Raw genomic sequence first — 13,174 nt, 5'->3', positions numbered from 1 at the left:
AGTATAGGCATCGCTGGCATTCCACACCACTTGCTTCAAGGTAGCATGTACATTGCATTCAGACAACATACCACATTTGTTCGGTTGGTTATCAAAATTAGTAAATTTAAATTTTTGACTTATTGAGTGAGCAATGTGTTTATTTAGGAATAGAGTTATTTTCTCAGCTTTTGAATAGCTCTGGAAAACATTTATTTTTTTTATATCCAATCCTGACACTTGCGTGCCCTATGCTGCAGATTATATTATTGAAATGTCGTTGAGCGAGCGAGGAAATTCTGTAAAACGGAGAAAATATTGCATGTCTTTTGCATTTATTTTGAGGGGCACGTGCCCAACTGCCTCCTATGGATCTGCCGTTGCTTCAATACCGAGCCGCGTCTTACAAAAACTCATATAACATGGACGCCAATGCTTTTGTCAGCTTGACATTCAGCGTTGAGCAAATATTTTAAGAGAAACAAGATAACTAATGCTGTGCGGATGCTCTGAAACTATCTGTAAAGTAATGAGCACAAAGAGCAGATGTCTAAGACTGCTACAATGTCATATGCTGTACAAACACACACATTATATTTATGATGGACTGTATTTTTGATCAAATTTATTTTCCCATCACGTGCTTTGCGATTACATCAACAGCTGCATATGTCTCTAGGCATGTATCTGCGATCTGAAAGTACAAAAACCATCTTGTTACTTAGTAGCCCAATAAGAACATAGTAAGTTGTGATTTCTGAATTTCTTATCATTTATAGCCTACTGTAGCATAAACAAACTTTATCGTTTCAAATTCTTTACAAAAGGTAGACCTGTCTTACAATACATAACTGTCGAGAAAATTGAAGTCGTGAGCAACGGTTTTCACCAAAGGAAATGTCTTTTGAGATAAGAATGCAACTTTTCGTATTGCAGTAGTTTTTGTTATCGCTTATTACTGAGAGAATTAGCTATTTATATTGGTGTTTTTTGCAATAGCTACTGGTTTAATATGAGCACCAGACTTATTAGCCAAGTGAATCGGTATGAAACGGCAAATAAATTTTACTTTAACTGAAAGGGAAAAAGGTACATGTAAAGATATTTAAGAAGAGTAAACCATTAGCTATAGGCCAACATGTGTTTTACCTGATCTTCTGGTAGTACAAATCCATATCTTCCAGTATCTCTCAACTCCATGGTGTAAACAATGTCAATTCCATTATCTCGGCCCATATCATCTGAACCACCAGCAGCCAAGTCTTGCGAAAAAATTTTTTTGTTAAGCTTAGGCTATGCATCAAGTTTTTTTAGTCATTTTTTTCATTCTGAAGCTTTGCAAGTAGGCTTATAGGCTGTTACATATTTGAAACTAATTTTGTTTTAAATGGAGCATAGCTTACAAAACGCTATGAACATAAAAAGTTAGGTTGTGTTGATAATACTGTTCTGTTAACTGAAATTGAATGAAGACTTGAATGAAGACTTGAACATTTCAAGTGACAAGGTTAAATAACATTTTAGTAAAAAATTTAAGTTAGCAAACTTAATATTGCATTTAAAAATTATAGGCTATTTTTTTGAATAAGTTTGTTCACAATTAACATATAAACTTAGTCTTACAGAAAGTGTTCCATCCTGAACCATAGGTGTACCTTTTGCCATTTACAGCTCTCAAAGCTTCGGAGGAGGCTTTTGCAAGGTCATCCTAATTTCAAAATAACATACGACATTGATTAAATCAAACATTACATCTGTCCACTGTACAGTGGTTGACATCACCTATAGTAGCCTACTCCATTTCCAGTAGCATTGGTAAAACCGCAGAAAACTATTTTCTTTCTCGGAGGCAAAGGTGCTTTTAACTTCAGCTATGTTAACATCTGGCTCAAGAATAGCTTATTGACAACTGAGAATCAATCAAAGGAATGTAGCCTAACTCTTTTTCGGTTGTACTGCGGTTGGAATAACTGACTTGGTGTCTATGTAAATAAAATGTCTGGCGCTAAGCGCTACGGTAACGCATATCTGCGATGACTACAAAGCTGTATCAAAAAATACGTTATTATTATTATAACTTTAAGAATGCTGGCAAAATTATATGAAATATTAAATTAAAATAAAAAAAAAATGAAGTGGTCCATGCCATAGTTGGTGAATATAATAATTATACATTTTTCTGTAATCGTAGTTATATTTGTAATTGAGACTTTTTATTCTTGTGCAATGTAATTGTAATTTCAAAAAAAGTTTGGTCTAAGTTACAATTACACGTGATAAGTTGCACTCATGATAAACGCTGGTTGATGCTGAGCCGCTAATTGAATTTCAAAATGAACTTTTACATACGGGGTACTCATCGACTGAGTAAAGCTTTATTGTACGACGCACATGATTGTATAAGATGTAAAATTGTCTTTGATAAAATCAAAGTGTAACAAATCTTTGATAAACATAATGTTGAAACATTTAGGTTTGTAATTGAAATGCGTAATTAATTACATTTAGAAATACTTGTAAATGTAATATGCAAATTTTAGAACAATGTAATTGTAATGTAATAAAAATTTTGATGGTTTACTTGTAATGTAATTGAATTAAAACTTATGTAATTGATCCAATTGTGGTCCCTGTATGGCTAGATGGTTGAATAGTGAACATTTTGACCAAAAATTTTAAGTACGAAAACATCGACTTTTAACATCAGCCAATTGTGAATAGTGTTATTATTATGCATTTCGATATACCGTGTAGTATTACAATAAGCTTTTATCTCTTTTTATTTGCTCAATACAGCGCTTACATGAGTCGAATAAAAGAAAACCAAGTTTTTATTCAACAAGATATGTATTCTTATATTATGTTAGATTTATTTGTTGCAAGAAAAGTTATGTAGTTTACGAAAGCAGTAAAATAATTTACTTACTGTCTCTTGAAGGTTGGTCACATCTTTCACGTCATAAGAATACGGGTAAATGTATACTTGGCTGTAGCTGTGGAATGTGATGTAGGCCTGCAATAATATTTCAGTAATAACATGTTCAACAACAAAACACTTAGTCCAAACAAGCTAACTAGAGATATCATTACAAGGTGTTTAGAAACAGCAAAGAAAAAAAGGTGATTTGAGTAATACAGCTAGAATGTCTCCTGTTCAGAGCCTTTCCGCTTGATTTAATTTCTGATAATTAATACGAACGCTCTACTTGCTTCAAAAATAATGGGAGTTTAAAAACAGTAGACTATGCATAAGCTCGGTATTTTACGTGCTCAAAGTTTGAAATAACATACAAAGTAAAAGGGAAAGAACGGTCTTAAAAAGTAAAAACAAACTAACAACTAACGCAAAGACTGAAAACATAATGTACAGGTACAATAAGTTATTGACAAAAGCCAGCCGCCACTTTAAGTTTGTCACACCCGCTTTTCTTCAGATTGTATAGTAAAAATGCCCTGTAGAATCCTATAACATAGAAACAACCAGACCGATATCAAGAAAAAAAAAATTGCTAAAGCAGACACAGTAGTGGCAGATTTTTGGTGTTTGGACTGAAACGAAAAAAAAAACGATGAAAAGAAATTAATAAAAACTATTTAATTTCATGTAAAGTTGGCTAATAATTCTATGAGTACGGAGTGTTTTTTTTGTAAGTATCTGTTTGGACCAGTCATTTCAACTCGGGGCTCGAGACTCCTGTTAGGGTCGTTTTTTTTTTGTTTTTAAGGCCTTAAACGCTTTTGATAATAAAAATAATTTAGTAAATTACATTCAAAATTATTATCCTGTCTTAGAATTATGTTTCTACACGTCAGTCTCCAATAAAACACTTTAATGAAACACTTTAGCCTAGCCTACATTTGACAAGAAATGACATTTTTTCATTCAAATTTATATTGGTTGCATGATGACCATCGCGAAAGTTAAAGGCGAAATTACCAGGCAAACTTTGAGAAATATGACAATGGGGAGAATGTGTCCTGCCATAAACCAGTTTGTTGAAAAGGTCCAAAATGTGTCGCTTAATGACAATATCAACTCGAGTAGCCTATTATTAGCAAATCTTTCATGTTTTCCTTGTTAGTTTGATAAGTGTTTTCTAAATTTAGTAAGAAATCATTTGCCATTTGTTTGAAATTTGCATCTGGTCAGTGACGCAAAGTTCAACGGAAATGCCAAAACACAAAAGTTCATGGCTCTCAAAAATGACGCAAGTTTAGAAAATGTCTTTAGAAAGAAGACTTTGTGTATTTGCAAAAGCTGCAAGCGCAGCCATTCGACTTCTGATGCTTTTTCTGTAAACCGGGCTGTGTGGGACTGGCTTTTAAGCATTGCTGGTAATAAAGAACAAGGCCAGAAATAAACAAATGGTTGAGTCAGACCTAAGGTGTTTTCTGGAAACAATACCGCCACTCATAGACAAATTTGTCACCAAGATGTAACATCAGCCTTCCAACAGATGCTACCGTTGTCTGTATACATTAATGAACTCATTAAATAAGACGTTTTGCAATTGAGTTGTATCATTACTTTATATTATGCTTTGTAAGTTTTGTTTGCTATTGCGCCTGCACAGCTGCTTTACGTACATGAGATGACACTAGCTATGTATCTCTGTACACACAGTATTTACCTTGATGTTACCATTGTTGGCTCTAATGAAGTTGGATAGACCTTTTGTAAGTTGCTCGGATTCAACTTCTGGGCCATAATAGGTTTCTGAGCATGAGTTGGGGGAAGCACCTTCTCCGCTCCATCCTGCGTCAAAGTTTCGGTTAGGGTCGACACCAATGCAAAAGTTTCCATAGTCGGTTCTGGTTTTGCGCCACATTCGGTCCTGAAATGTGATAACCACAATCACAACAAAATAATCCAATTATAATAGAAGAAGGTCACGTGTAAGACGTGTACTGTCGTAAAAATTCAAAAATTTCGTAAGAAAAGATTTCGTCTTTACTCACGTTAGTTTGTTACCTTTAGTTTGCATTAAATTTTCAAGCAAATTTTAAAACGTTTATTTTTTCGTCTTGAAAGTTCTGTCAAATTTTGGCTTTTTTTGTTGCAAATATAGATTTATGTTAAAGTGTAATGGAAATAGGCCTACAAAGATTTTGAAAACGTTTAAAAATTTTGGCAAAGTATTCGTGACCGATAAGACCATAAATTGCTTGCCAAATTTTATCAATGTGAGAGCCGCTTTCATACGTGTTTGAGTTTGCGCTTCTGTTTTCCAGAAACCACTTAGATATCAAAATGTATTTTATAACGTCACTGACTTTGCAAAAAAATACACAAATATTCAAACATAAGGCATAGCCTATGCGGTATCACAAGCTACAGCAGGCCATCACTAAAGTTACCAAACTTTCCATCGATTCCAAATTTTTGACAAAATAATAGCTATGTTAAGTTGTTGCAGACCTTTCATTTTTGTTTATTTAAATTTGAAATCGAATTTGAAACGGCTACTTTTACAACCAAAAAAGCCAAAAAGAACAAACACTTTTATTTTCTGATAAAATTTAGAGCGCGATACGAAGAACTAAAAAACACTATTTTGAAAAAAAGATGGCAAACAAAAACTTTATTGTTCATTGTTTTCTATCAAGGCGAAGTCGAAGACGTCTTCTTTTTGACGACTTCGACTCAGCGATTCCCTGTCACAGTGTCACAATGAGTATGCGTATTGCGTAGCCTCACGGCAGGCTACCGCTACATTGCATGCTTTTGAACAAGCGTGCTATTTTAAATGTGTAAATCTTGCGAGCTGTTATTGTCCTAAAGTAATCTTTGCGATCATTGTTGCAAAACTTGCTTCTAGAAGATTTGATTCTGGAAACGTTTTGACTTGATGACAAGAAGAATGAGTTCTTATGATATAATATTACCACAGTCTGTGAAAGCTTCTGGTCAAAGCAAACCTGTTATAAATAGCCCGGGTGATTTGAGTACGTTTTTTAATTGTGTATCATGAGAATTAGAAGTTGGGAAGTAATAAAAAGTATGTTGAAGACGATTGTAGAGTTCTAGCCGATGTTGAATAGATTGTAAAAGTGGAAGTTATTGCGGATTGTAAAGTTGCTGTTGCAAGTACTAGCGTAGGCTATATCTATTTTGAAGTCGACAAAGAAGTTTAGCTTACTGTTCATCATTTGATGTGTTTATCTGTTGGAAGTGTTGAATTATTTGTTTAGTCCTTTAAAGATTTCTGGAAGCAGTTTACATTTTCAAAGTAGAACTATTTGACATTAAATTGACTGTTTAACGTTTGATATCTTTTTCCAAAGTTTATCAACGTAGAAAAAATAGAAAGATTTGTAGTACTCTCACTCCACAGCCTTGTTATTAATAGAATGAGTTGGTGAGCGTTATTTGCCGTGATTTCAAAACTAAAAAAGCTTTTTAAATTTCGAGATTTGAACCAAACTATCCGGCACGTCAAAGTTCGAAACTTATTTAGTATTTAAGTCAATGATTTATTTTTAGCCTTTTCCTAACCATTTTCATTATCATAATTTTAACCTTACTGTATTGCAAGTAGGCTCACTAGCAGAAAAAATATTACAAGTTTAGGAGTCATCATACTTTGTGGAAACATTAATTACCGTTTATTTAGATGTAAATTAAACGAGAAAATATGTGGACTTATGATATATTTAAATAAATACAAAAAATCGCTTGGGTGTTTTAAACGTGACTTGTAAAACTTACATCAGTCCAAGTGTAGGCGTACCCATCGACGTTAAGAAGTGGCATGATCACCCAAGTCATTGTGTCCATCATTTCAGTAACTTCTGAATCAACTCCGTATTGAGAGACCATCTGATGTAAAGGCATTGTTAGTTCAAAATAGTAAGCCTACACGATTCTGGAATCTGCAAAGATTAAATACCGCTTTAATGCTATCAATAACTGTTAGTAGTTTGATATTGACGTCCAAATCTTGCTATAAAACCCAGATCTATTTACTACGTAAATAAAACTTGATCCAAGATTGATTGAAACGTTAGTAATGGAATTAAGATCAACTGGAAATCAAAAATAGAAGTCACGTATGAATAAAAAGATGTTTAAATTTGTATTCATAAAAAAATGAAAATCGAAAATGCTATATGTTGTTCGACAATGTCAAATCGGTGGACTGTAGTAAAATTTTTGTTCACAACTTCGAGCATTTTGTTTTTGTCAAAAATGGACACAAATATTTTTAATATAAGATAACCGATCGTTTAAAGAAGGAAATTGTTTACTTCTTGTTTAAAAACAAGGCATATGCTGCTAATTTGTACCATTAAAAACTGACTAATTTTATTTATTTTACATTATCAACAAAGAATGGTAAATTCATAATTTTGTACTAAAATATAGTTATTACTTTCTAAAACCTCTACAGTACAGCCTGTTTCACCCTAAAAGGAGGATCTTATAAGGACCTTCTGATGATCCTCCTTTTAGGGTAAAACAGACTGTAGTAACTATATTTGATGTAATTCGCTCTGCTTGGCGTTTTTGCTAGGCATTGAGCACTTTTAGTAGCATTAATAGACAATAGTATTTATTGTTTAATTTTGTGCTAATGTGCGGGTGTGTTTCACGAAACTACAAAATCAAATATTGCTTTTGGAACGTTGAATACAGAGATCATAAGGGACACTCTAAAAACACCTGTTGACATAAAAATTGACTACGAATTTCAGAAGCTGGTGTTACAATGAGGTACGTATCAAAAAAGCAATGACTCTTAATTGAACTACAGTAGATGCAATTTTATTGATTTTTTTTTATGTTAATTAAGTTCTACATTTTTGACCATTTTTACAGTGCAAATAGAAAGTATGGTCTGTTGATGCATTTAGATTGAATGGAGACGGTTAGCCAATCGTAATAGTTTTTATAAAGTAAACGTAATAGGTTCTAAACGTTTTGGCGCCAGAAGCTGCTAAAATTACAAGCGACTTACGCGATTGACAAAGCACTGACAGAAAGCGGGGGAAATCCATTCGCGAGCATGCATGCCACAATCGATGAGGAAAATGGGATTGCTATCGGACTTTCCAAGAGTCAGCATAGGAATGTCACGCCCCTCTTCTGATGCAAGAACTTTGTTATAACTTGCAAGAGCAGGATATTGCTGTACTATTTCCTGAGTCCAAGTCATAATCTGCACAAGAAGAGAAAAAAAGTCTGTAAAATGAAATTTACCGAATGTAAAATCATTGAATATTTTTTTAGTGCATCTTGTTACTGCATGGCCCAATTAGATTGTGGAGGTGTCAAACTCATCAAAAAAGCACTCAAACTGGAAATTTTATCAAGCAAAAAGTGTGCTTTTAGCTGGTGGAAAAGTAGACTAGAAAATCTGTAAGAATCTAAACCGCCCATTGCAAAGCACTTGTACAAAGGGGTCTATGAAAAAATAGGGTTTTACTGCTGCAAATGTAGGCTAACACTTCAGGAAACACAACAAATCATGTTTTTTTGACTTAGAAAACGCAGAAAAACGCAGAAACGCAGACTTAGAAACGTATTTAATAAAAAAATTGGTATCAACGTTTTAACCAAAGAAAATTTTGTTTCATCTAAAACTCAACTATACGTATATGCAGTATGTAAAGAAAAGCTTCGAGTTTAATTTAGTTTTCAACATTTAGTTATGTAATGTGGTTGATAACCAAAGTAAAAAGAAACAATTAAAAAAGTAGCTTTGTAAAATGAATTCAAAGCGTAATATGTTGGATGACCTATTATCAAAAGCCAATATAAATTTTACAAACATATTGACAATATTCAGGTGAATGAGTGCGCTGAACCAATTAATATTAATTTCAAGCTGACTAGTATAGTGTTCGTTTATCTTTTTTTGTAGCGCATTTTATGTAATGTTTCAACAAGTTTGTACATCTCACAAACAGTGATTTGTAACTGTGCTAAATAAACTAAAAACCGGGACAAGGTGATTGGTTAAATTATTATAATGATTATATTAGCAGTTTTTCACAAAAAGTTGTAAAAAATGTCAAATAAGATTAATTTAGTCGAAATTGTTCTTGCACAAGCTCATCTTGGTTCATCATGGTCTGTTGAGCGTTTGGGGTCAAGGACATATATTTTTGCCACCAGAATTGATTTCAAAATAACCTGATGCTTTGCTTTGTCTCCCTTTTTTATCAAAGAATAAATGTCAAATTTTGAGATTTTTAAGTGAATAAATAGATTTGTTTGTAAATTTAACTTTGACAAGACTCTTTTTGAACAACTCTTCTTCACACAAGTAAGTTATAGGCATATGTAGGCTACTAAATTGAAATGACCCTTTCTTTAAAGTATCTATTCGTGAAAGTACAGCCCAAGAAGGCTAAGAGTAAAGCAGTTCTGGCAGAGCAATCTTCTGATGTTAAATTAATGTGCCGGTTCAATAATTGCTTCTCATTTGCTTGTTTGTCGTACTCAGGCTTACATCCGCTGATTGAAGATTTAAATTAAGTGGAAGGGAAGGAAGTCTAACTTCGTGTCCACCTTCAGGCATGCCTACTGCCAAAAGCACAGCTGCATGCTCTTGAGCGGCGTCGAACCAGCAGCCTTTCGAGTGCTGTTTCATGTCCCTCACCGCTCTATTATGCAGCTCGTTTGTTGCTTCATCATTACTGTGTAATAATAACCTACAAGTTTGCTTCCAGATGTTTGTTTTTATCTTCTGGAAAATACATATTTAAATTAACATCAAGTAAGCACTACTGGCTCACAAGAAGGGTGGAATTGATGGTTTAATTGTTTTCTGTTCAACAACATTGTAAGAATAAACATAGCCGTAACGTAGTGACAAATAATAATGATTTCACAAACCTCTTCGTAGGTATGATATACATTATAATCGTAGCCAAAGAGAGCTTTTGATTTCCTTGGCATGTTGAATTGACGATCAATGATGCTTTGAAGATTTTCGATTTTCACCTCATATTCCATTTTAGCTTGTTGAAGCTTCTTTTTGATTACGCGAATATTTTGCCTGAAATTATGTTACAAACAATCAAATCTAGTTAACTATGTTTAACTACAGTATAGTTATAAACAACATCTTAGACAAAAAAAAAGAAATTTGATAAAAATACAAAACAATTACAACGTAATGCAATACAATTTTTGTGGTAGTTCTAGCTAGGCCATCGCTTGTGCTACTATTGCTTCTCTATTAATTGGTGAGATTCAAACACTTGGGCTTATATGAGTTTTGTCGTAAAGCTACTCAGGCCTACATCTTATTGTACTGGTTTGAGAACATAATTATGAAAGGCATAATGAGAAAACTATCCGCCAATATTTTAGAGAAGTTACCGACAACCGCACACTATTTTCATGTACGTAATTATAAAATCGATAATTTAAAATACTGTATAGGATAAATCATAAGCTATAAGTTAAATAACATGATGCGTTCTAATGGGGCAAATTAAGCTAAATTATCATAAGATGTATAAAGCTTAACTTGATTTGCACCACTATAGAACGCGTCATGTTATGTAACCAAATGCCTGGTGAACTGCCTCATTCAGTTTTCAGCTTAGGTTATAAGTTACTTACATTTTAAATCGAATATCAACGCTGCCTCCAATTCTGACGGAGTCCACATTATCAGGATTCCAGAAATCTGCCTGAAGTGTTTTTCAATTTAATAAGTCATAGGGATATTTTATTTTCGTAAAAACTTCTTTTTTTTAAAGTTCAATAAAAAACGGATTCTTGCATAAATTAAATTTTTATGTTTTCTTCTAGCAACAGCACTAAGTGACACCTGTTACGGAGTTTCATGTTAGAAAAATGTTTGATATTGCATTTGTAGTCAAAGTAGGAAAAAGGTTTGGCGAAAATATATTTTACTTCATTTGCGAATGTTCAGTGTTTAGATCTTTTATGATTTTCCTATTTTTACTTCAAATTGACTGTTTTAGATGCATGCGTTACGTGCCATACAATATAATCTATGTTGAAAGATGTTATTAGTTAGGTGACTTACCAAAGTGTCAAAGGAATCGAATTCCTTGATCAAGCGCAGATGGCTTGGTGTCTTGGGGTAAAGTGTAAGAACTTGGTCTCTGAAAGTAAGAATTCAATTAGTCTACACTCAGTCTAAGAAGATTTCTTGGTGAAGTACCAAGGAGTAGGCTACATAAGCAAACATAAGTAAAAAATAGTGAAAATAAAAAGTAGTGCGACTTGTCGCACTATTACTAAAACATCTAAAATAGTAAAAAAAAAACATATAGCTCAACAGTCTTAATATTTCAGTAAAGTAGTCTACCAAAACTTTAACTCGCTGTCAACGATGGAAGTCACACTTACCCATCAAATCGTTTGGCAACAGCCAGTGCTGCAAAAGCTAAAACAATTAAAAACTTCATGGTGGCTTTACTCTAGTTACCAGAATAACGGAAATGAGATGAGCTGGTCAACTTATATTGATGCATAACAACAGGTGTATTTGCTATGTTTTCAATTTTGTCTTAAAAATATATATTTAGCTGTGAGAATAAAAACATCTGTTCACAATCATGATTACAGGGCACGTCAAACAAGTGGGCCTGAACTTCTCTTTCCCCTTGGAAATCACTCAAAAGCTAAATTACATTGTTATAAATGTACATCACACAGGTTACAATTGATACCTCACAAAAGGTCAGCAGAAATTGACTATTGCTTTATTCAATACGTTCAATTTCAACTAAAACAATGACGATAATGACCCTGTTTCAATCTAAAAACATGAAATAAATTTCCGGCAAAAAGATTCATTTCAAATATGAAATAAAATCAATTTGTTTCAACTTTTTGGTTTGTTTTGATTTACACAAAGTGACCTTTTCCCAGAGCTTTCTTCTAAATTGCCTATTTTATTATATCTGTCCAGTAGGCTATACAGGTACAATATACCATAACCCAGGCGTGTGCAACCTTTATTACAGGAGGGCCAGATATAAATAACTAGGTGAAACCGCAGGCCGCACGTTAATTTAACATATGATTTCCAGTAGTCGCAGCCCGCAGGCACAAAAAGTAGTTTTTTTTGTTATTCATGTTATTCTTATGGCATTGTGAGGGGATCTTTTTGCAGAAATAATAACTTAAGTTAAGACGCATAAATTTCTGAAAAAAACTGCTATGGTATTCAAATTTATTGTTGTCACCGTCGGCTTTTTACAAATTTACATTAATGGAAGTGCTCGCAATTCAAGTCCATTTTCCAAATTCCATGGAGAACACAAGTTGCAAATGCGAACAGGAGCAAACAATGCAACATCTACTCGAATGCCTTGACCTAAAAGAAAGGTGCTCTGTACAGGATTTGAGGAGTTCAACGATAGAGCAAGAGCTTGCGTGATGCTCTGGGCTACGCCGTGTGACACACGATGAAGAAGAAGTGTTCGTCTGTCAAAACTGATCGATAGGGAGATTTCATGACTCCCATTTTAGAAAAAAAAACTGTTCGCACAAATACGTTGAGCCAAAAAGAGCCATTTTTGAAGCCATGGATTTTTTCAAATGTGGAAAGTCAGCTTGGTTGAGATGTTTCAAGATTCATTTCTAAATACTTTGCTTTCAAATCCGTTTTCTCTTGAAGATCACTTAGTTCAAGTTATATTTGCTGGTACTTTGTCAATGTCTGTGTTGAATGGCGAATCGAATATACCAAACAAATGTTCATGAGATTTGAAGTCTTTGAAACCAGCCAGAAATTCATACAACAAATTTTCAAGTTGGTCTGTAAATTTAGTTTTCTTCTCAGGATGCATTCCATAGTCTCTCGAAGTTGGAAAGTGGAAAGGATTTCCTGTCTGTACGTGAGCTTTCCAAAGTTGTAATTTGTTCATAATGCCTTTTGTGACCATACATTTTTACATTCCAATTAATTAAATACAATGGATTAGCGGTGGACGGTGGGAGATTTCTAAAATGGTTAACAGAAGGTGCGAAATCTACAATAATCCACTCCACAATGAATTGTTCACACGTACCAGACTAAACTAAATTATAAACACGTTTCGCGGGCCGCACACAAATAAAAATTGGCACATCTTCGCGGGCCGCACAATTTTTCTTCGCGGGCCGCATTTGGCCCGCGGGCCGCACGTTGCACACCCCTGCCATAACCTATTACTTACCATCGAGTTTTTTTTGTATTTTTTGAAGTAGTAAGTTTTATTA

General features: G+C 33.8%; 1 protein-coding gene across 1 annotated transcript; it reads right to left on the bottom strand.

Annotated features, from left to right (window-relative positions):
- Window positions 1–570: 570 nt before the first annotated feature.
- LOC145765108 (carboxypeptidase B-like) lies at window positions 571–11,383 on the bottom strand. The gene is made up of 11 exons (XM_082576862.1): window positions 11,315–11,383; window positions 10,989–11,067; window positions 10,556–10,626; window positions 9,821–9,983; window positions 7,938–8,138; window positions 6,689–6,799; window positions 4,611–4,814; window positions 2,906–2,992; window positions 1,603–1,687; window positions 1,129–1,241; window positions 571–673 (listed from the first exon to the last, which is right to left on the bottom strand). The coding sequence occupies exons 1-11, from the start codon at window positions 11,371–11,373 to the stop codon at window positions 605–607; spliced, it is 1,242 nt and encodes a 413-aa protein (XP_082432988.1). The 5' UTR covers window positions 11,374–11,383; the 3' UTR covers window positions 571–604.
- Window positions 11,384–13,174: the final 1,791 nt, after the last annotated feature.

Source organism: Aplidium turbinatum, chromosome 2 (genome assembly GCF_918807975.1).
Source record: "Aplidium turbinatum chromosome 2, kaAplTurb1.1, whole genome shotgun sequence".
NCBI lineage: Eukaryota > Metazoa > Chordata > Ascidiacea > Aplousobranchia > Polyclinidae > Aplidium > Aplidium turbinatum.
Note: the sequence above shows the minus strand (reverse complement) of the source record. Positions and strands in the feature narration are given on the sequence as shown.